The 22,797-nt window shown below is 43.0% G+C and overlaps 1 protein-coding gene across 3 annotated transcripts; it reads right to left on the minus strand.

Moving 5' to 3' along the window:
- Positions 1-16,422, minus strand: KLHL22 (kelch like family member 22). 3 transcript variants are annotated; one of them, XM_072145300.1, is made up of 9 exons: positions 16,252-16,422; positions 12,279-12,389; positions 11,818-12,139; positions 9,961-10,126; positions 8,443-8,667; positions 5,688-6,181; positions 3,975-4,167; positions 2,300-2,533; positions 1-1,123 (listed from the first exon to the last, which is right to left on the minus strand). In XM_072145300.1, the coding sequence occupies exons 3-9, from the start codon at positions 12,036-12,038 to the stop codon at positions 737-739; spliced, it is 1,920 nt and encodes a 639-aa protein (XP_072001401.1). In that variant the 5' UTR covers positions 12,039-12,139; positions 12,279-12,389; positions 16,252-16,422; the 3' UTR covers positions 1-736. The 3 variants fall into 3 exon arrangements, with proteins under 3 accessions (XP_072001401.1, XP_072001393.1, XP_072001403.1); XM_072145292.1 differs by lacking the exon at positions 16,252-16,422 and adding an exon at positions 15,980-16,217; XM_072145302.1 differs by lacking the exon at positions 16,252-16,422 and adding an exon at positions 16,081-16,187.
- Between the last annotated feature and the right edge of the window lie 6,375 nt (positions 16,423-22,797).

Genomic DNA, 22,797 nt, shown 5'->3' on the forward strand with positions numbered 1-22,797 from the left:
AAATACAATACTTTTTACTGAAAATTCACATAGCCTTTTTTTTTTTTTTTTTACAGACCTTGAGTCAATGCAGTTAAAAAGTAGAGCATGGTTTGTCTGAACCATTTTTAATGGTTTCACTCATAGCCTATAGTTTATGAGGGTTCAGGGAAATAGATGTTACATGTTTTAATAAATACAAGCATTTATTAAAACAGAAAAGTCAGGAGAGGCGAGGTCTGCACTTTTTGGCATCGTTTTGTATATTGTGCAAAAACGTAGTGTTTCTAAATTCATGGTGAGGAAATTATAAACATATCAGTAAGGAAACGAACAAGTGTGCGGCGCCACTCCATGCAGGGGACAATCCGTAGACTTGTCTGAGAAAATGGCACTAAACATGTTGCAGATTTTCATATCTGCATATCATGTTAATATAAAAAAAACAATCATAGCCAAGGAAAAGCATCACCTTACTATATGGGAGAGGCACAAAAGTGTAAATAAAACTCTTAGTGTCCACACACACATACCTTATTACCTGCTTATTTGCTGCACGGAGTACTACAGTAGCAGTGTAGTGTATGGGATTCATACACAGTTGGGGATTTATGATGCTGATAATGGTACAAAAAACCACTTTTGCAATGGTTTCTGATGCTTGTGGAATGACTGCAGGATACCACTGGGGTATCCTCCGCAGCGTCAGCAGATAGCATGTCTAAACGGTTTTCCTACAACGCTAACAAAGCAGGTGTTAGTCTTCTCCAGAATTATCCAAGTCCTCCCAGTCTGAAACGCTGATTCTTTCAGATACATTGTCAGCCGGGTGCTGTACTCTCTCCATGCAATGCATGTACATCTCCTGTGTCCAGACATCCGCATCAGTGAGAATGGATCTGGGAAGAGTCAGAACACAGGCTGCCATGCCGGAAACATCATCCTCTAGTTGAGGTCCTTCCTCCCATAAGTCTTTTTCTGCATCATATACATGTACATAATCCATGCGATCTCCTTGGTTATGTGACCTCCCTCCTAGGACATAAATTGTGTTGTTAAGAACAGCAATCCCAGGCTCTCCATGACCTGCTGGAACAGGGGTCACCAACGACCAGTGATCAGTCTTTGGGCAATAGCAAGCCACCTAAAAAAGAAATGAACAAAACAATGAGACAGTATGGATGGTGTCATGTTACAGATAATTATATACAGTACTGGCAAATATACAGACAAACTATATTCTGTGTATTGCTATCAGATACAGTCTAGATATGTAGACAATTACAGCTTTATAAGTATCTTGGCAAGAGCCAGAAGAGAGTCAAGCAGGGCAGGGATTAATTCTAACATCGTTGGATAGACAGGGATAGTGGAATTAATACACATACGCATTTCAAAGGGGAGAGGCTTGCCTTTACATTTAAAATAAGCATATTCAGTCTTCATTTCAAACACTATGCAGACTCAATACAGATCTTCCCTAGTAATGCCCAGTTATGGCCTTGCTAAGGATAATAAAAATAAAAAGCCCCTAATAGAATTAATTAAAAACGAATTTATGAATAAACCAAATTACTTAAATGTAAGGTATCCTTTAACTGTTCAGCAGATGCCAAGTTTTATATGTAAACACTTTATGCTGATCCACAGTGTATATAGGCATTCCAATATTAAAGGGGTATTCCGGGAATATGAACATCTATCACAAAAACCCATGATGATATAAATAAATGAATACAACAATAATCAATGTCATTAGTCGCAAATCGGAACCTAAATAGTTTGATTTTATGATTTACACAAATTATGGCCTCTCTAAAGTAGGTGGAGTTATCACTAAGATGGCTGCCACTGGAAACTACAAGTTCCATGATCCTTTAGTTCTCAGTCACTCCTCCTCCCTCTTATGCTCTGCTCCCAGTGGTGATATAACGTCATTACTATGGTAACAGAGCAAGAAAAGCTATGTAACTGCCATCACCAAAACACTGGTCATACTGGATGCACTGCAACCAACTGACTACAGCCAAACTTAGTGGTGATCACATGACCTGCCCAGGCAGGTGCAGGACATGTGATGTGGACATGTGACCAGCGGCCATCTTCTCTCCTGTGTCTGCTCCACAACGGACCGCGCGGAGGAAATTAACGGACTGATTAAAGGGCCAGTAGCATTTTAATTCTAATTACACATTAGCTTATATTTTGAGTACCCATTTGTATATGAATTATGCTGATTCCTGCAATACCCCTTTAAGTTTTGGGGTATTTTTTAATTTTATTTTTCAATTTTAGAAGAACAGAAGTCTATAAAATTTACCTCCAAGATATCTTGCCGAAAACCCTCATCATCATTACTTCCTCCAATAACATACAATTTATCCAAAAGTGCCACCATACAATGCCAAGCCCTTCTTACTGGCCCCTGAGCAACTTGTATCCACTGGTTTTTCTCTGGGTCATAACAACACGTTTCTTTCAAATATACGTTTTGCCTCCTGCCACAGGCAATGTACACCTTACCGTCCAATGCAGAGCCGGCATGTGCATGGACCTGTAGACAGAAAGAGTAGATTTTTTTACAATATAATTTAACTAAAATTTGAGTTATAATTTATAAATAAAAAAGTAAACCTACTGGTACTGAAATACACTGAAATGAGTGATAATAAGGAACTTGCTAAAAGAAGTTGGACCATGCCTTGAAAATGTGGATTTAAAATGCTTGAGGGTATTCACCTCATGGAGGACCTGACAACTAGTTACCTGGGACATGAGGATACTTACTGTTTGAAATTCCAGACTTCTTCAGAATACAAAAAAAAAAAATCCTTCCCTCATTGGTTTTAGAAGGTTTGACTAAGGGGGCCCTTAAGTTATTTGTTCTACCACCCCTCTCCCTTTTTTTTTAATATCTCCACTGCTCTTTTACTAAATTCAGGGCACTGTTCCATTGCACTTCTGTTTGGGAAATTCTAGTCATGTTAAGCTTTATTTTTAAGTTTAGCTTTACGATATATTACTTTCCATAAAAGCAATTCCATTGATAATAAAGTATTGGAAGTAATGTACATGTTGCCTCTTTGATACAATATATAGTATATAGTTTATAATTTAGTATTAGTTCCAGGTTATTTTAACACATTGGGCATACTCCTAAAATAAATTTGCAATGGTCCCCAACATGGGGAGCAGAATGAGCAAAATTAATTACGGTATAAAGTGAAAGCCAGCAATTTAAGTTTAAATAAGAGAGCAGGCCACAGCATCCAATATGTTGAAAAAAGGTTATACCTTTATTCACACAGGCATAGAAAAAACTGCAACGTTTCGATTCACCATGAATCTTTGTCAAGCATGCTTGACAAAGATTCATGGTGAATCGAAACGTTGCAGTTTTTTCTATGCCTGTGCAGTTTTTTCAACATATTGGATGCTGTGGCCTGCTCTCTTTTTTTGTCTTGGACTATGGATCTTGCACACTAGGACCCTGGGCTGTGAGCATCAAACAAACAGCTTTTGGTAAATACATTGGTTGCTGTCTTTTTTCTTTTTTGAGCGATTTAAGTTTGTAATATGTTTAGACTGTCTGGTGTAACTTTGTTATCTAAATTTTAAACAGGATTTGTAAAAAATTTGATCTTTTATTTACTATGCTGACAATTATTACTAATATTATTAAGACAATTTCTGCCATAAAAAGTCATGTTTGCTGACCTAAGCCATCTAGTCCAAGGGTTGGATCTATCATGGAATCTAAAGGTAGAAATCCTGCTAGGCTACTAATATGTGAACAAATTTTACAAAAAAGGAGCATTGTGTGAGTGGTTGAATATGTAAGATAGACTACTCCCTACATTAAAGTTGTCAGAGCTATTGCAGGCTATCCAGTAAACTGGAACACTTAATGTAATGATGTAGATCTTTATCCCTACTTATAGGTAGTAAATATTTTCAACACTTAAGCTAAAAAAGGAAAAACAAAATTTTCTTGCCTGTTTCTGAAGTGATGCCACGTATTCCCATGTGTTGGTGTATGGATCATACCTTTCCACTTCCTTAAGCTCTTCATGGTAATCTCTCCCTGCAACTGCATATATAAATTTCCCTAAAATGCAGACAGATAGATCAGCCCGAGGCTGCAGCATGGACTGTATCTGGAACCAGCGGTTGTGTCTCGGGTCATATCTTTAGGGTGGAGGAAAAGACAACAAACAGCAATATAGTTAAATTAAAGTGAATAACAGGACAGGACGTGGGGTCTATCAGACCAAATCTAATTAAATGGGTTTTCAGCATAATCAAACCTTATCATGATGACTGGGTCTAAACACCAGGAAAAACACCATATAAAGAGAATGTCTATCGTGCAATCATACATACATACTCTGCTTCTGTTCAAATGCGGGGATATCTGCAAGTAATTGATCGCTGTATTCTGCAATATTCTGCTGTCTTCTAGACTTTGAATGGAGTGGTAGTGCACATGCTTGTCCCCTAATATTCTTTATTGGGTCCCAGTCATGACAGCAATACTGGAGATATTATGTCATCATATGGCCAGTCACAGTGCCAAGAAAAGTGTGCCATGTACTCTATTATATTATAATCCATCAATTTAAGATGGGGAGAATATGTATCCTTGTGGGAGGTTACTCTACGTTAATTACAGCACTATATACTGTAAATCAGTATGGGGCATTACCCATCATCCATTATCGGGGTGATATATCATTCCTTTCATTAGGGGAGCCCTGTGTAAAATAGATTTTTTTCTACAATAATACAAATTTTAAGAAATCATTTATTCCTTAAAATAGGCGAATATAGTTCAGATATTATTAACATCAGGTACTTTTACCAAGATTTCAGTACATTTTTGGCAATTTTAAGTTTAAAATACTAGTCCCTTTAGGTTTTTATCATATTATCTATATAGTATTGTTTAATGTAAACTGTTATTTTGGTGCATCTTATATGTCACATGCGGATGTAATTTTATGGTCACGTCATGATAAGGGGACACAATGGATGCCGATTTTTACAATGCGCTGTATGTATCAGTATCCAAGGGCCTAACTTCTAAAAGAATAGTAAAGTGCATAGAATGAGAACTGTATATTTGTAATAAAAAATGTGCTGAAAAACCCCAACTGGTAGCAGAACAGGCAGAGACGATTCCATACGCTCACACTATGATCTCAGCATTGGCGCATCTCTGCCATTTCTGCTACGAGTGAAAAGAAGGAGGAAGAGGAGCCGCAGGGAGCATCAGAAGGTGAACATGCAAGTTTGCCTTTTTTTTTTTTTTTTTTTTTTTTTTTACACCCCGGTGCTGCAGGGTATTTAATTTTGGGGGGCTGCATTTTTCACTCTAGGCTAGTACTCGAGTCAATAAATTTCCCAGTTATTTGTAGTAAAATTAGGGGCTTCAGTTATACTCAGGTCAGCTTATACTGCAAGTTGAATGGAAACATGTTCCGATGACTGTTCATTATGATAGAGGTGACACATAAAATAATTACATTCAATGGTGAAAATTATGAAACACATTGACCATAGTAACAAATCACAATTTTCTTACAGTAGTTGCGAAAGCTGTGCTGTGATTGTTTACCGTCTTCTAGACAGTTTTCATAAATCATCCACAGCATAAAAAGAAATTTTGATCAAATACATGACAGAGCTAAAAAGGAACAGGCCCTCACCTCCAGCATCGCGCTTCTGCCCGGTAGCCTCTGACGTTGTTGTCTCCCCCAATCAAGTAGACAAAGTTATTGAATACAGCAATGCCCTGGTTAGACATGCGAGGTGCCTGAGGCGCAGTTAGCGGTCGCCAGTCCCCTATCAAAGGATTCAGATATTTGGCTTGATCACTGAGAACAGTATAAGGAGTAGAATACATGCCTCCAAAGCCCACCACACAGTTGAACTCAGAACGCAGTTGTGTGTGGTGTCCCTGTAAAACAGGCTGCATGATTTCATTCTTGTGATATTCTAAGGCATTGGATACGGTCACTTTTAGCGGACATGGTCCCAGTTTGTCATGTAGCCTTTGCAGCACAGGTAACTCCATTAAGGGAAAACGAACAGTTTCCAATAACTTTGGAGACTCAGACAGGCTCACCTGGTCTGTTTCCACTTGCTCTGCAGTGTAATGATAGAGCAAAGCCCCTTCATAAACCTCATTCTCAGAGCCTACCTGAAAAACAAATTCTCCACATATTTCACATAAGTCATTACTTTGATAAAACAAACATACATCATGTTATAGATCTCCAACTCTCCTTCTCTACCACCTTAAAGAAGATCTACCATCAAAATGAAGCATAAACCAGGATACTCATAGATCCAGGCGAACTGACTGTGGTTTGTTATTCATGGCCTCCTATCTTCTAAAATCAACATAAAAAAACCCCAAAAAAAATGTGATCTATGGTCTTTTAACTTCAAGTTCGCTACTTCTTACAGTGCAAAAAGTGTGATGGATAGTGTAGAGAACACAAAAGTTTGGAACCTTGTTATCAGACCTGGTGAACTACATGAATTTTGCAAGAAAAGGTTTTACACCCCTGGGAATAATTTACTTTATTTATTGTTTGAAGATGCGCAGCGTGTGAGGTTCTATCGTCGCCATATTGGTACACCTCCGATATCCACTAGCGAGGAAAGGGAAGGAGGTCGGCGCGCACTGGGGGAACGTTGGAAGGGGACTACAATTTTATTATTTTACCTAGGACTGTATATAGTTATTACTGGGGGGGCTCTGTATATATAGCAATTACTGGGGGGCTCTGTATATATAGCGATTACTGGGGGGCTCTGTATATATAGCGATTACTGGGTGGGGGGCCCTGTATATATAGCGATTACTGGGGGGGGGGCACCGGAATATATAGCGATTACTGGGGGGTCTGTATATATAGTGATTACTGGGGAGCTGTATATAGTGCTTACTGAGGAGCTATATGTGATTGCTGGGGAGCAGTATATAGAAATTGCTGTTCCCTGTCTGGACTACAACCAATGGGGGCCCCCACCAACCTTAATCCGGCCCTGGCATGGGGCCTTAGTGGTCACTTCCATTTGCATGATTTACAGTAGTATATCTTATACTGGGGGGGGGGGCTGTATATAGTTATTGGTGGGGGGGGGGTGTATATAGTGATTGCTGAAGGAGCTGTATATAGTGTTTAGATTGTGAGCCCCGTGGGGACATGGACTGATGTGACAAGTTTTGTGCAGCACTGCAGACTCTGTAGGGGCTATACAAATAAAAAATTATTATAAAGTGATTACTGGGGGAGCTGTATATAGTGATTGCTGGGGAGCAGTATATAGCATCTGTTGTTTCCTGTCTGGACTACATTCAATGGGGGCCCGACACTAGATTTTGTGCACAGGGGTCCCCACCAATCTTAATCTGGCCCTGGCATGGGGCCTTAGTGGTCACTTCCATTTGCAACAAACTCTGCATAGATAATTTACAGTAGTATATCTTATCATGGAATATGGCTCTCATTTTAATTAATTTTGAAATATCTGCTGAATTGCTGAACAAGGACTGCATAGAAGGTTTCCACCCACCAGTTATGAGATGGCTGCAGACTAGAGATACAGGGCAAGGACCTTCTTGATATGTAAAGTGAAGCCTCCTGTCTTTTATCTCAGCAACCAGACATAACTGGCGAATGTTCATGGACATATAGAGATCACATGATCCTTCATGTGCTGCCATTTTATGGACAGGAATGTCTGGCTGATGAGGTAAAAGACAGGAGGCTTCACTTTACACATCAAGAAAGTGGTGCAGAAATATTAATATATGTATATAGATGAATTACCACACACACATAAGTGGCCAACCTGCTTAACGAATTACATGTCCAGAAAATGATAGGGTCTAACCTTCAAAAGAACTTCACTCCTGGGAAGTATAGAATGATTCAAGGGGTATTTGGCAAATTACTGTTATTGTTTGCATGATGAAAGTTATACATTTTTCTAATTTCTGTAACAATTCCTCAGTTTTCCTTATCTCTGCTTGCTGTCATTCTATAGAAAGCTTCTATGTTTACTTCCTGTGGACAGAAATCTGACCATGGTCACACAGGTGTACTAACAGCTTGTTATTATCACAGACAGTAATCAGAGCTGTGTGATATAACGACTCGTGCACCTGTGCGACCATGGTCAGATTTCTGTCCACAGGAAGTAAACACAGAAGCTTTCTATTGAAGGACAACAAGCAGAGATCTAGAAAACCATGAGGAATTAATACAGAAAGTTTATTTGAAAATTGTATAACTTTTCATTATTCAAACAATAACATCTATTTGTTGAAATGGGAACACCCCTTTAACTTAAAGCTGCAAATACTGTAGCTTTGTAGCCTCTCTCAGATTGCTGGATAGATACAATTGCTGCATGAAGATTAATGCTAAAGTCATGCAAAAATCTTACCTCAAGCAGATTACTGCTAAGCAGAGAATACACTTTTTCCAGAGGAAGCTGCCTGTAATTCTGAGTGCGTGAAAATGTAATAAAATTTTTAAGAACGAAGGTATCCAATTGTTCACTAAGCTGGTGCAGGTGGAACAGTTCCGCAAGTTTGTACATCTCCACAACATTTTCCTCATCCACCCATGAAATAAGAAAGTCACAGCAGAAGCTGATGACTTCAGAGATCTGAGAAAAAAATAAATAAAAAAAATCACAACATAATTTACATGCATCAGAAACAGGTACCATACAGAATAGATCTAGAGTTCACGGAGAGATACTTTGTATTTATATCACACCTGCTCTCAGGAGGTCACCGTTTTCTCAGATACATCCCCAACAGCCTCAGGACGCATTCACATGATGGGTTGCATTATTTGATGCATTTTCGGTGCATTGCAAAGCCTTCAGCCTTGATCACATGCTATGGTTACAATGAGTTACCACTGCATCTGCTAAAACGCAGTGTGACCTCAGCATGTGATCAGGGTTGAAGTTTTTTTGTGGTAATATTAGGGTTCTCGGCTTATACATACACATATATCTAGCTATATATCTCTATATTATAGATATATACATACATGTATTTCAGGAGTGCATAAAGCTTTCTAAATGGAAATAAATTAAAAAATAAAAATACTATGGCTTCTGGAAAGTGGGGAGTAAAAAATTTAATTGCAAAAACTGTAAAGGCTTGTGTAATTAACCCCTTAAAGCAAACCTGTCACCAGGATCGTAATCTTTAGATGGTGGCAGGTTCCAACAGCCTATGTTATGCTAAAAAATGTTATTTAAGAATGCAAAGCATAGTTAATCATTTAAGTAGTTTATAATAGTTTATTTTTCATTACCTGGCTCCCTGCCGGAAGTGTGTGGTGGGCCCTGGAAGAGGGGTCAAGAGGGGCTTTCCCCTTAATGACATCCCAGGCATTAGATCTTTGTCTGATCTCTTCCCTCATCTGAATAGGGAGGGTTTTTTTTCCTATGCTTTACTAAAGCTTCATTCACTCCATGGGGTGTAAGTTATGGCTTTTGGAAAGTAGGGAGAAAACCATGTAAATGCAATGACTGTAAAGGGTTGTGTCGTATTCAAAGCTTGTATAACAAGTGGGTGGGAAGGGGTGTTAAGGGTAGTACCCCAGCCACAGAGTGGATTATTGTGGGGCATTCCTGTCCTGCACCTTCTTACCAGCGTTAGCATTTTCTGACTCAGGTTGTAGTGCGATTATACACCAGGAAGGACCAGGGTTCGAATTGCCCAGCTTTAGGCCAGATATATTAGGAGGTTCTAGATATGTCTGGCGTGACATCAAGTGCTAGCACACCATGTGCCAGTATGTCATAAATCCCACCCCATCTTTATTTTCTTTTTTAATGCAATTGTTGTTACCAAAATGACTACATTTTACATCCGCTAATGTGCTTATATAACACTTTAATGCAAAACAATTTGCAAACAATGTAAAATGTTGTGCCCACCTGAAGCTGGCAAGCTGCTGCAAGTATCTCCTGCACATTGTGAGTGCCAAGTTCCAGTTCACAGGTGTATATGAAATCCAGAATCTTGCACATGGCATTATAAGTAATACCATGGATCTGCACCTCACGTTGATCCATCTCGCGCAGGCCTCCTGCAAACATTCCCCTAAAAGTAATGATATTCCTGTTAACCCGAATCAACTTTGAAACCATTAAATCTGTTACCTAAACTACTGTATCTTGTTGCCTTCTGTTATAAAATGTATGGTGCGGTGTAGAAAAGAAAAAATGCAGCATGCTTTAAAAAAAAATAAAAAAATAAAAAAAATAAGTGTTCATATATAACAGCTCAATCCCAATCGCTTGCCTCTACAGTACACTCCACTGGTCTGTATTGTGTGTGAATCAAGCAGGTTGAACATCTACTCATGTGCAGTTCTGAGAGCAAAGGGTGGTCACATACTAATTGCATACAATTCTATTTTCTATTTACGGTATGTTTCTTTTGTTAATTTACTTTGTATTTTCATAAAGGGGAATCGGGCAGCAGTTTGGACCATACAAAGCTGCATACAGTATTAGGTAGCTGTGTTTCCATGTCTACATATAGAAGAACGGACCCGGACAGAAACGGAATTAAGCTGAAACCAAGTTGCTAAATTAAAATAAATGAGGGCTGATCTGCAGCTATTTGACTCTTTATCTGTGGGATTTTGTTTTTTTCTTATATTGAGGATCTATAGTATGGATATTACACACACACATACATATACACATTAGTGCCTTACACATCTGGAATCCAAATAGTAAATGACTAGGGCATCTAAAACTAGAATGAAGGACTGTATGCAAATGAACCTGAGGGGCTCCAAGTATTAATACAGTCTGGAGCCCCACAGGCTCATTTGCATACAGTCTTTCATCCTGGTGGTAGATGTCCTTTAATGCTAATGAGCTTCTCTCTACAGTATCTGTAACCCAATACCCCATCCACCCATAGATGAAGGTCCTCATCAGTTTTTTTTGTATTTATTTGTAAACAAAGCTTTATTTTTTTTTACACCCACTGGTGTTGCAGACCTATATAACTATTTAAATGCTCTATATTCCTTAATCTAAAAATGCAAGTCAAAGTCAAAATGTGTTTTCCAAAGGCAACGTTTACATGTAAAAAAAAAACAAACAAACAAACAAAAAAAAACACTATGTAATCAGGCACATCTCCTCTGCTCAGTTGCTCTGATGCGTTTGAATAGGCATGTGTTACTGCCACGTGTGATCACACCCTTACACTGTATTTACACATATCACTTCAATCACTAAAAAGTGGACCCTCACTAAAGCCAATGAATTCCAAAAAAAAAAACAAAAAAAACCCACACACTTTCTAAACATGTTGAATGTCCCCTCTACAGACAGGGGGTCATTAGTTATATCCGGCTCAGACCTCTTGATGCATCTGTTGGGCGGCTGCACTGCTGGGCATAACTAGGCCAGGCCCAATCTTGCATAGTTTTGCTTAAGAACCTGCAAGCAATCAGCTGTGAATGTGCGCAGGCACGAGAAGGGAATGCCCCGAGTCGGCCCATTACACTGACGCCTGTGCCCCTTTATACCCATATGGCGTGGAGGTTCTGTAGTAGCAAGAATGTGCTTCTACGTCAGAAAACTGGCATTGAAGAACTGATACATCTCTCCCAAACAGTATATCATGGCACAGAACCTGTGCAGTTATATGAATACCCAATCCACTCATTGCTACATTTTTCTTCACAAAAAAAATATGTCAATAATATAAAATAAACTTTCTGTACAAATCACTTTTTTTTTTACTTTGCAAGAATGAATTTACGATACCTGAAATAATCACACGATGCAGCCAAGAGGATTCGATGAGCTTTCACACATCTTCCTTCCAATTTGAGGACCACATCAAATAATATTCCTCCATTCCGGAGCCCAACAAGACCATCCAGAAGAGTCTGCGAGTGTTGTGTACTCCTATATATAGTGTTTTGTGCAATCGGCTGCTTCTTGGGCATATGGTTAGGTTTTACAACTTCATGATCCTCTGCCATTTTTGCAGAAATATTGTAAACTTAAATCTGGAATTTGTTTCAGTAACTCTTCCATATGAAAATGATTAAACCAGTTCTCTGACCTCAAACACCAGCCATATCTGAAAAAGAAGATGCGTAAATGTGTAGATCACTCTGAATACATATAATATATCTTGTAATTAACTGGTTGTGTGGGTTTTTCCCCATCCAAAACATGCTAAAGGCATAATTTGATAGAAAGACAAGTTAGATTCATACCTGTGTCAGTGGTCACAGATCCACATGCATTTTGGCACAAAAGTCCGTCAGGGTTCATCAGGGCCCATCATACAGCATGTCTGTCCCTGTCAGGATTTCAGTTTTCAGTTCCTATAGGGGAAAATAAAAATCCCTATGCACATTACATATTTCGGGCAATTAAAAATGTAAAGGGAATTTCTTCCTGTAGTGTTCACCCTGGCTTCACTGTCTCACCCTCCCCCCGTGCTCCCTCAGCACGTCCCCCCTCCCTCTACTTGATGTAATCGCACTGTGGCAGAGGAATTTTTCTTTCTACACAATGGGAGGGGGCAGTGTATCTACAAAGTGTAACAGCATTTGAAACTGCAATATGGACAGGCTCCAGTAACACCTAGGCTCATTAGCATAATTTTAAAAGTTTAAGGCCAACTACATTGTAATCCACCAAAAAATAACACATTGCATTCAACAAAGACTTTCATGTAAATCCGTCTGCAGATTCAGTAAAGGATTTCTCCTTAGATGATAAATAGTGAGGTCACAGGTGGCATTTACATTGCAGTACGTCTGACCGCACTCTTAGGGTGCCCTTTTATGTAACCTTTCAGCTGAACTCGCAAATGTATAAAAATTGTCATAAGAAGTGGGCATACATCGTTTGAATGTAGCCTTAGGCAACTGGTGAAGCAGGTCCTAACTCTGATCTATACATCTGCCCCCACAGGGAGTCATTTTCTCCTGTAACTGGGGCCCTTAGAAATGTGAAATTACAGTGAAAAATGTAAATTAAAAAGTTGGATGTGTCCCCAGTCTTTTACAACCTTACGTGGGACATAAAAATAAAACATACACAGTGCGGCACATGTATCATAAGTGCGGCTTGTTTTTGGGATCTTTTCTTGGCTTTTCTGCTGGTCAGATGTATCTTAGTGGTTTTTCCCTTAATGATAAATGTGGCGTTTGGTCTTTAGTGATTTAGCGAATTTCTACACCTGGTCAGGGGCAGCCATTTCGCAACTTTCACATCTGGATTCAGATGATAACTCTTGAAGGAAGACTTTTTTTTTAGGCTCAAAAAAAAAGTCCAATAAGCCCCGTGAATTATCCCAAAACATTAGGTAGATCGGGTGGTAGGTGCCTCTACTGTATTTGAGGATAGCGCCTTAAAGGGCTAACCCTCACGTCCCCTGTATCTTTTTCAAACTTTTATTGTGTTAATATGCTAATTTTCTAAAAAGGCTACTGGGGCGTGGGGTAGCTGGAGCTGAGGCTATGCACCGTGCGACTACTGCACGCCCCAGTAGCCTCTTTGATCCTCCTACCCAGACATCTTCAGCGTGTAGTTACAAGGAGCTGCGTGCACTCGTCCATGAAGGCGGAGTTTTTCGCCAGCGCAAAACACAGGCCAGTGGCTGTGCAATCTTGGGTCCAAAGCCGGGGCTACTGCGCATGCGCAGAACTCCGACTTCGCAGACGACTGCTTGCAGCTCCTTGTAGCGTGCTGAGGATGTCTGGGTAGGGGGATCAAAGAGGCTACTGAAGCGTGGAGTAGCTGCGCCATGTAGCCTCAGCTCCGGCTACTCCACGCCCCAGTAGCCTCTTTAGATAATTAGATATTAAAATGATAAAAATTTGAAAAAGATACAGGGGACGTGAGGATACAGGGGGCTAACCACACATTCAATAGAGGCACCTACCACCCGATCTACCTTAATAGGTAGATCTGTGGTGGTACGTTTCCTGCACCTGCGATCGGGAACGAGCCGCCGGTGGTTTGCGTTAATTTAATGCTCGTTCCCGATCGCTGGTGTTTCCATAGAAGCGGCAATGGGATCGGGCCCCGACGCTAGCGCACATGGGGCGGAGTTTGGGAGAATCGCATATGCGTTTCCAGAGAAACGCATGCGATCGGGTTATTAATCGCATGTGTTTCCCGGGAAACGCATATGCGATCGGCCCGAGCCCCGCCCAATGTGCGCTAGCGTCGCGTTATGAACGTGACGATAGCGGAACGTGTGAACACACCCTTAAAGAAAATGACAAGCCAAAAGTTTGATACATGTGCCCCAATATGTATCAATAAATATAAACATATAGATACATCTTAATATGTCCCAATAAATATATTAAAAAATCCCCCACCTACACTGTTCAAAACATTTCCTTTTGTTGGCATTTTGCCCCTTTTTTGTAAATAGAACCTGAAATTAAACTAAAACAGAAACAATTATCCATTAACATTTTTTTCTTTTAACTAGCCCTATGTTTCACAAAAAAACACTGCAAAATTAGAAAGCACACAAAAAATAAAGTTATGGCCCTCAAACCACAAAGTCCGCAAATACACTAAAAATGCTCGGTCATTAAAGTCTTTTCATTATTACATTACTGTTTACAATTGTTAATGCAATGTTAACACATATCAACAATGTGTTTTGTAAACGCAAATGTTAACAGTAATGTAATTAGGCAAATCAACTCTCCTCAGCTGTTTTAATGCGTTTCAAAACAAAATGAAAACGCAACCAAAACACGTGTGAACTTGGCCTCCACTATTTAAGTTCGGCAGTCAACACAACAGCGGAATTTAAATACCTGCTGGGGGATTCCCCCAATCATCAAGAGGTTGGGTTGATCAATGCTGGGATGTGGTCTAAGACTTTACAGTTCAAGCTGTATTTAGACTTCATGCCGCCCTAAGCACTTACAACCCCTATTGGTGTCATCAGGTTATGGCTTTTGTCCAGCAGCGGCCCGCCTTCAGCAACCACACGTCCCGGCAGCGGCCCGCCTTCAGCAACCACACTGAAGGGGGGTTATCCAACAATCATGGATAATATAAATCAATACCAAATGGGGCATAATCTACAGGTGAAGGGGTATTCACAAATGTAGCCTGGGTACACTAGGGCAGTAATATGTAGTAATAAAATCAAGAAATTGCAGTATGCAGCATGTGTTTATATCCCAATGTTATTTTCGCAATAGTTCTAAATGTAATAAAATGTTACACAGTATTATAGAATTAGGTTTGGTTTTATATTTTTGTTTTATAATACTGTATATCTTTCCATAATTCTATCATTCTGAAAATAACATTAATGGGATATAAACACATGCTGCATACTGCAATTTCTTGATTTTATTACTACACATAAATATCCATAAATATACATACATACACTAAAAATAAATACATATTAAATAAAGTTTACCGCTAATGTAAAATACAACAGGTCACAAAAAAAAGTCAAAGGCCCACATTTATAATTGTCTGCTGCAGTTCGCTTGCACGTGCATTTATGTAACATTTTCACCACATTTATGTCCAACAACATAATTGTGGCGCACACCTGATAAGTGAGTGCACCGGAAAAACTGCGCATGCAGGGTGCGCAAAGTTAATGATGACTGTGCGCCGCTCTTCATTAATCTGGCGCACATTGACCTTACTGAGGCAAAAATCTGGGCCAAATGGGTTAAAAGTTGCAACCGTATAAAGCAGCAGATGTCAGCTCACAAAAACATGGGGCTGAGCCCTAACCTACAAAATGGCTGTGTGCTTAAGGATGGAAAGGAAAGTATTGTGTAGAAAAAGTGAAAGTACACTAAAGTAACAACAAGTGGTTTCCATATCCCAAGAGCAAATGTATCACAGCATGTAGAATAGAGTATCCAGCAGGATGTGCACCACCATAGTACCTACAGTCACTACCTACCTGTCACTGCTGGGACCTGCTGCCAGATACTTCCAGTGATATCCATTATACACATAAGAGTAAGGAGACTGGATATTATGTGGGCGGGCTCTGCCACTTACTAAACGTCCTGTAGTCCGATCAAAGAAAGACTACTATGCAGCGCTAACATGACGTCATATCACTACGTCACTGCTATGGGAGGATACCCGAAGTGTAGCCATACAGCCCCGCCCCCCACTGGCCGCAGGCTACCTGTGCTTCCCTAACGCCCTGTCATGTGACCGTATTACCTGTATTCCGGCTCTCACCTGGCACACCAGTGCCAATACCCGAGCATTAGCGACGCTTTGGAAAATATGACGTCACCTGAGATACTGACTGCAAGTAAAAGATATCTCCAGTGCCCTACATTGTAGTATAGTAGAGGCTATAATGGAGTTTACCAGAAGTAGCTATGACATCACCTGTCACATGGTCCGACATGTCATGTGACCGAGACTATACAGGCGGGGCTTCCTGTTTTTAACGCTATCTATATAAAGAAGAGGTGTAGTGCTCCCCCTGTCACTGCTGTGTATAGAGGAGGTGTAGTGCTCCCCCTGTCACTGCTGTGTATAGAGGAGGTGTAGTGATCCCCCTGTCACTGCTGTGTATAGAGGAGGTGTAGTGATCCCCCTGTCACTGCTGTGTATAGAGGAGGTGTAGTGCTCCCCCTGTCACTGCTGAGTATAGAGGAGGTGTAGTGATCCCCCTGTCACTGCTGTGTATAGAGGAGGTGTAGTGCTCCCCCTGTCACTGCTGAGTATAGAGGAGGTGTAGTGCTCCCCCTGTCACTGCTGAGTATAGAGGAGGTGTAGTGATCCCCCTGTCACTGCTGTGTATAGAGGAGGTGTAGTGATCCCCCTGTCACTGCTGTGTATAGAGGAGGTGTAGTGACCCCCCTGTCACTGCTGTGTATAGAGGAGGTGTAGTGATCCCCCTGTCACTGCTGTGTATAGAGGAGGTGTAGTGATCCCCCTGTCACTGCTGTGTATAGAGGAGGTGTAGTGATCCCCCTGTCACTGCTGTGTATAGAGGAGGTGTAGTGATCCCCCTGTCACTGCTGTGTATAGAGGAGGTGTAGTGATCCCCCTGTCACTGCTGTGTATAGAGGAGGTGTAGTGATCCCCCTGTCACTGCTGTGTATAGAGGAGGTGTAGTGATCCCCCTGTCACTGCTGTGTATAGAGGAGGTGTAGTGATCCCCCTGTCACTGCTGTGTATAGAGGAGGTGTAGTGCTCCCCCTGTCACTGCTGTGTATAGAGGAGGTGTAGTGCTTCCCCTGTCACTGCTGTGTATAGAGGAGGTGTAGTGTTCCCCCTGTCACTGCTGTGTATAGAGGAGGTGTAGTGATCCCCCTGTCACTGCTGTGTATAGAGGAGGTGTAGTGCTCCCCCTGTCACTGCTGAGTATAGAGGAGGTGTAGTGCTCCCCCTGTCACTGCTGAGTATAGAGGAGGTGTAGTGATCCCCCTGTCACTGCTGTGTATAGAGGAGGTGTAGTGATCCCCCTGTCACTGCTGTGTATAGAGGAGGTGTAGTGACCCCCCTGTCACTGCTGTGTATAGAGGAGGTGTAGTGATCCCCCTGTCACTGCTGTGTATAGAGGAGGTGTAGTGATCCCCCTGTCACTGCTGTGTATAGAGGAGGTGTAGTGATCCCCCTGTCACTGCTGTGTATAGAGGAGGTGTAGTGATCCCCCTGTCACTGCTGTGTATAGAGGAGGTGTAGTGATCCCCCTGTCACTGCTGTGTATAGAGGAGGTGTAGTGATCCCCCTGTCACTGCTGTGTATAGAGGAGGTGTAGTGATCCCCCTGTCACTGCTGTGTATAGAGGAGGTGTAGTGCTCCCCCCGTCACTGCTGTGTATAGAGGAGGTGTAGTGATCCCCCCGTCACTGCTGTGTATAGAGGAAGTGTAGTGATCCCCCCGTCACTGCTGTGTATAGAGGAGGTGTAGTGCTCCCCCTGTCACTGCTGTGTATAGAGGAGGTGTAGTGCTCCCACTGTCACTGCTGTGTATAGAGGAGGTGTAGTGCTCCCCCTGTCACTGCTGTGTATAGAGGAGGTGTAGTGCTCCCCCTGTCACTGCTGTGTATAGAGGAGGTGTAGTGATCTCCCTGTCACTGCTGTGTATAGAGGAGGTGTAGTGCTCCCCCTGTCACTGCCTTGTATAGAGGAGGTGTAGTGCTCCCCCTGTCACTGCTGTGTATAGAGGAGGTGTAGTGCTCCCCCTGTCACTGCTGAGTATAGAGGAGGTGTAGTGACCCCCCTGTCACTGCTGTGTATAGAGGAGGTGTAGTGACCCCCCTGTCACTGCTGTGTATAGAGGAGGTGTAGTGATCCCCCTGTCACTGCTGTGTATAGAGGAGGTGTAGTGCTCCCCCTGTCACTGCTGTGTATAGAGGAGGTGTAGTGCTCCCCCTGTCACTGCTGAGTATAGAGGAGGTGTAGTGCTCCCCCTGTCACTGCTGAGTATAGAGGAGGTGTAGTGATCCCCCTGTCACTGCTGTGTATAGAGGAGGTGTAGTGATCCCCCTGTCACTGCTGTGTATAGAGGAGGTGTAGTGACCCCCCTGTCACTGCTGTGTATAGAGGAGGTGTAGTGATCCCCCTGTCACTGCTGTGTATAGAGGAGGTGTAGTGATCCCCCTGTCACTGCTGTGTATAGAGGAGGTGTAGTGATCCCCCTGTCACTGCTGTGTATAGAGGAGGTGTAGTGATCCCCCTGTCACTGCTGTGTATAGAGGAGGTGTAGTGATCCCCCTGTCACTGCTGTGTATAGAGGAGGTGTAGTGATCCCCCTGTCACTGCTGTGTATAGAGGAGGTGTAGTGATCCCCCTGTCACTGCTGTGTATAGAGGAGGTGTAGTGATCCCCCTGTCACTGCTGTGTATAGAGGAGGTGTAGTGCTCCCCCTGTCACTGCTGTGTATAGAGGAGGTGTAGTGCTTCCCCTGTCACTGCTGTGTATAGAGGAGGTGTAGTGTTCCCCCTGTCACTGCTGTGTATAGAGGAGGTGTAGTGATCCCCCTGTCACTGCTGTGTATAGAGGAGGTGTAGTGCTCCCCCTGTCACTGCTGAGTATAGAGGAGGTGTAGTGCTCCCCCTGTCACTGCTGAGTATAGAGGAGGTGTAGTGATCCCCCTGTCACTGCTGTGTATAGAGGAGGTGTAGTGATCCCCCTGTCACTGCTGTGTATAGAGGAGGTGTAGTGACCCCCCTGTCACTGCTGTGTATAGAGGAGGTGTAGTGATCCCCCTGTCACTGCTGTGTATAGAGGAGGTGTAGTGATCCCCCTGTCACTGCTGTGTATAGAGGAGGTGTAGTGATCCCCCTGTCACTGCTGTGTATAGAGGAGGTGTAGTGATCCCCCTGTCACTGCTGTGTATAGAGGAGGTGTAGTGATCCCCCTGTCACTGCTGTGTATAGAGGAGGTGTAGTGATCCCCCTGTCACTGCTGTGTATAGAGGAGGTGTAGTGATCCCCCTGTCACTGCTGTGTATAGAGGAGGTGTAGTGCTCCCCCTGTCACTGCTGTGTATAGAGGAGGTGTAGTGATCCCCCCGTCACTGCTGTGTATAGAGGAAGTGTAGTGATCCCCCCGTCACTGCTGTGTATAGAGGAGGTGTAGTGCTCCCCCTGTCACTGCTGTGTATAGAGGAGGTGTAGTGCTCCCACTGTCACTGCTGTGTATAGAGGAGGTGTAGTGCTCCCCCTGTCACTGCTGTGTATAGAGGAGGTGTAGTGCTCCCCCTGTCACTGCTGTGTATAGAGGAGGTGTAGTGATCTCCCTGTCACTGCTGTGTATAGAGGAGGTGTAGTGCTCCCCCTGTCACTGCCTTGTATAGAGGAGGTGTAGTGCTCCCCCTGTCACTGCTGTGTATAGAGGAGGTGTAGTGATCCCCCTGTCACTGCTGTGTATAGAGGAGGTGTAGTGCTCCCCCTGTCACTGCTGTGTATAGAGCAGGTGTAGTGATCCCCTGTCACTGCTGTGTATAGAGGAGGTGTAGTGCTCCCCCTGTCACTGCTGTGTATAGAGGAGGTGTAGTGCTCCCCCTGTCACTGCTGTGTATAGAGGAGGTGTAGTGATCTCCCTGTCACTGCTGTGTATAGAGGAGGTGTAGTGCTCCCCCTGTCACTGCTGTGTATAGAGGAGGTGTAGTGACCCCCCCTGTCACTGCTGTGTATAGAGGAGGTGCAGCGCTCCCCCTGTCACTGCTGTGTATAGAGGAGGTGTAGTGATCACCCTGTCACTGCTGTGTATAGAGGAGGTGTAGTGATCCCCCTGTCACTGCTGTGTATAGAGGAGGTGTAGTGATCCCCCTGTCACTGCTGTGTATAGAGGAGGTGTAGTGCTCCCCCTGTCACTGCTGTGTATAGAGGAGGTGTAGTGCTCCCCCTGTCACTGCTGTGTATAGAGGAGATGCAGTGCTCCCCCTGTCACTGCTGTGTATAGAGGAGGTGTAGTGATCCCCCTGTCACTGCTGTGTATAGAGGAGGTGTAGTGATCCCCCTGTCACTGCTGTGTATAGAGGTGGTGTAGCGCTCCCCCTGTCACTGCTGTGTATAGAGGAGGTGTAGCGATCCCCCTGTCACTGCTGTGTATAGAGGAGGTGTAGTGATCCCCCTGTCACTGCTGTGTATAGAGGAGGTGTAGTGATCCCCCGTCACTGCCGTGTATAGAGGAGGTGTAGTGATCCCCCGTCACTGCTGTGTATAGAGGAGGTGTAGTGCTCCCCCTGTCACTGTTGTGTATAGAGGAGGTGTAGTGCTCCCCCCGACAATGCTGTGTATAGAGAAGGTGTAGTGCTCCCCCTGTCACTGCTGTGTATAGAGGAGGTGTAGTGCTCCCCCTGTCACTGCTGTGTATAGAGGAGGTGTAGTGCTCCCCCTGTCACTGCTGTGTATAGAGGAGGTGTAGTGCTCCCCCTGTCACTGCTGTGTATAGAGGAGGTGTAGTGATCCCCCTGTCACTGCTGTGTATAGAGGAGGTGTAGTGATCCCCCTGTCACTGCTGTGTATAGAGGAGGTGTAGTGATCCCCCTGTCACTGCTGTGTATAGAGGAGGTGTAGTGATCCCCTGTCACTGCTGTGTATAGAGGAGGTGTAGTGATCCCCCTGTCACTGCTGTGTATAGAGGAGGTGTAGTGCTTCCCCTGTCAATGCTGTGTATAGAGGAGGTGTAGTGATCCCCCTGTCACTGCTGTGTATAGAGGAGGTGTAGTGATCCCCCTGTCACTGCTGTGTATAGAGGAGGTGTAGTGCTCCCCCTGTCACTGCTGTGTATAGAGGAGGTGTAGTGATCCCCCTGTCACTGCTGTGTATAGAGGAGGTGTAGTGACCCCCCTGTCACTGCTGTGTATAGAGGAGGTGTAGTGATCCCCCTGTCACTGCTGTGTATAGAGGAGGTGTAGTGATCCCCCTGTCACTGCTGTGTATAGAGGAGGTGTAGTGATCCCCCTGTCACTGCTGTGTATAGAGGAGGTGTAGTGATCCCCCTGTCACTGCTGTGTATAGAGGAGGTGTAGTGATCCCCTTGTCACTGCTGTGTATAGAGGAGGTGTAGTGCTCCCCCTGTCACTGCTGTGTATAGAGGAGGTGCAGTGATCTCCCTGTCACTGCTGTGTATAGAGGAGGTGCAGCGCTCCCCCTGTCACTGCTGTGTATAGAGGAGGTGTAGTGATCCCCCTGTCACTGGGGGTGCTATGGGGTGCCGTTTGTTCACAGTACATTTTGTGACAAGGAATCCATTTTGTAAGCACAAAATATTCAGCTTGAAGACAAAATACATTACACTTGCACAAAACTACACATCTACTTTTAGTGAACACCAAATTTATTTTGTGCTTACATAATAGATTATGTGAACAAAAAAACAATCTTGTGTTTACAGAATCATTTTTTGTGACACAGAATTAAATTTTGTAGACACAAAACTTGTGCTGTGACAGATTTTTTATTTTGTGGCACAGAATAATTTTTTTTAACAATATGACATTTGTATTAGAGTCTTTTCAAAATTACATTTCTGTACTACAAAATGCCATTCTGTGAGACAAAACTCTTATTCTGTACAACAAAATCTATTTCTGTGAGACAAAATACCATTCTGTTTGACAAAATGCCATTCTGTGTGATGGAATTCTACTTCGGTACTACAAAATACTATTCTGTGCGACAGAATTCTACTTTTGTACTACAAAATACCATTCTGTGCAATAGAATTCTACTTCTGTACTACAAAATACCATTCTGTGCGACAGAATTCCACTTCTGTACTACAAAATACCATTCTGTGCGACAGAATTTTACTTCTGTACTATACAATACCATTCTGTCCGACAAAATTCCTATTCTGTGAGAAATATCTGTCAAACAAACTAGCCAACCAATCAAATGCTTCCTTTATTCCCAGGTCCTGGAGACAGCAGTGAAGCTCCAGCTCTGCTGTTAGGCTGGAGGTTGTCAGGTCTCCCTGGTGTGCCCTGGTTGTGGCCTATAGATAGGGCAGGGACTGTAATGATCTCCTGCACAATGTACTGTATATAGACAGGAAAGTGTCTGCTCTGAGAAGTTACAGTAGAGTCCTTTCCTCTGGTGTAAAGGACCTTTGATGACGTCATCGCCATGTGACTTGTGTGGGAGGAGCAACTCTAGAGTTACACAGAAACCATGGAGATCCCTGATAGAAGCTGCAGCCCTGAGGGATAGAGGAGAGTAATTGAGGGAGAGGAGGAGGTGGGGAGCAGGGAGAGGAGGAGGTGGGGAGCAGGGAGAGGAGGAGGTGGGGAGCAGGGA

This window comes from Engystomops pustulosus, chromosome 1 (genome assembly GCF_040894005.1).
Source record: "Engystomops pustulosus chromosome 1, aEngPut4.maternal, whole genome shotgun sequence".
Classification (NCBI taxonomy): domain Eukaryota; kingdom Metazoa; phylum Chordata; class Amphibia; order Anura; family Leptodactylidae; genus Engystomops; species Engystomops pustulosus.

Excerpts from the sequence above, each read along its gene's own strand:
- KLHL22 (XM_072145300.1), bottom strand. The coding sequence starts at position 12,038 with ATGGCAGAGGATCATGAAGTTGTAAAACCTAACCATATGCCCAAGAAG. Across the intron at positions 10,127-11,817 it reads GCATCGTGTGATTATTTCAG|GGGAATGTTTGCAGGAGGCC; the intron begins GTATCGTAAATT and ends CATTACTTTTAG. Across the intron at positions 2,534-3,974 it reads TGGCATCACTTCAGAAACAG|GTCCATGCACATGCCGGCTC; the intron begins GCAAGAAAATTT and ends TTCTGTCTACAG.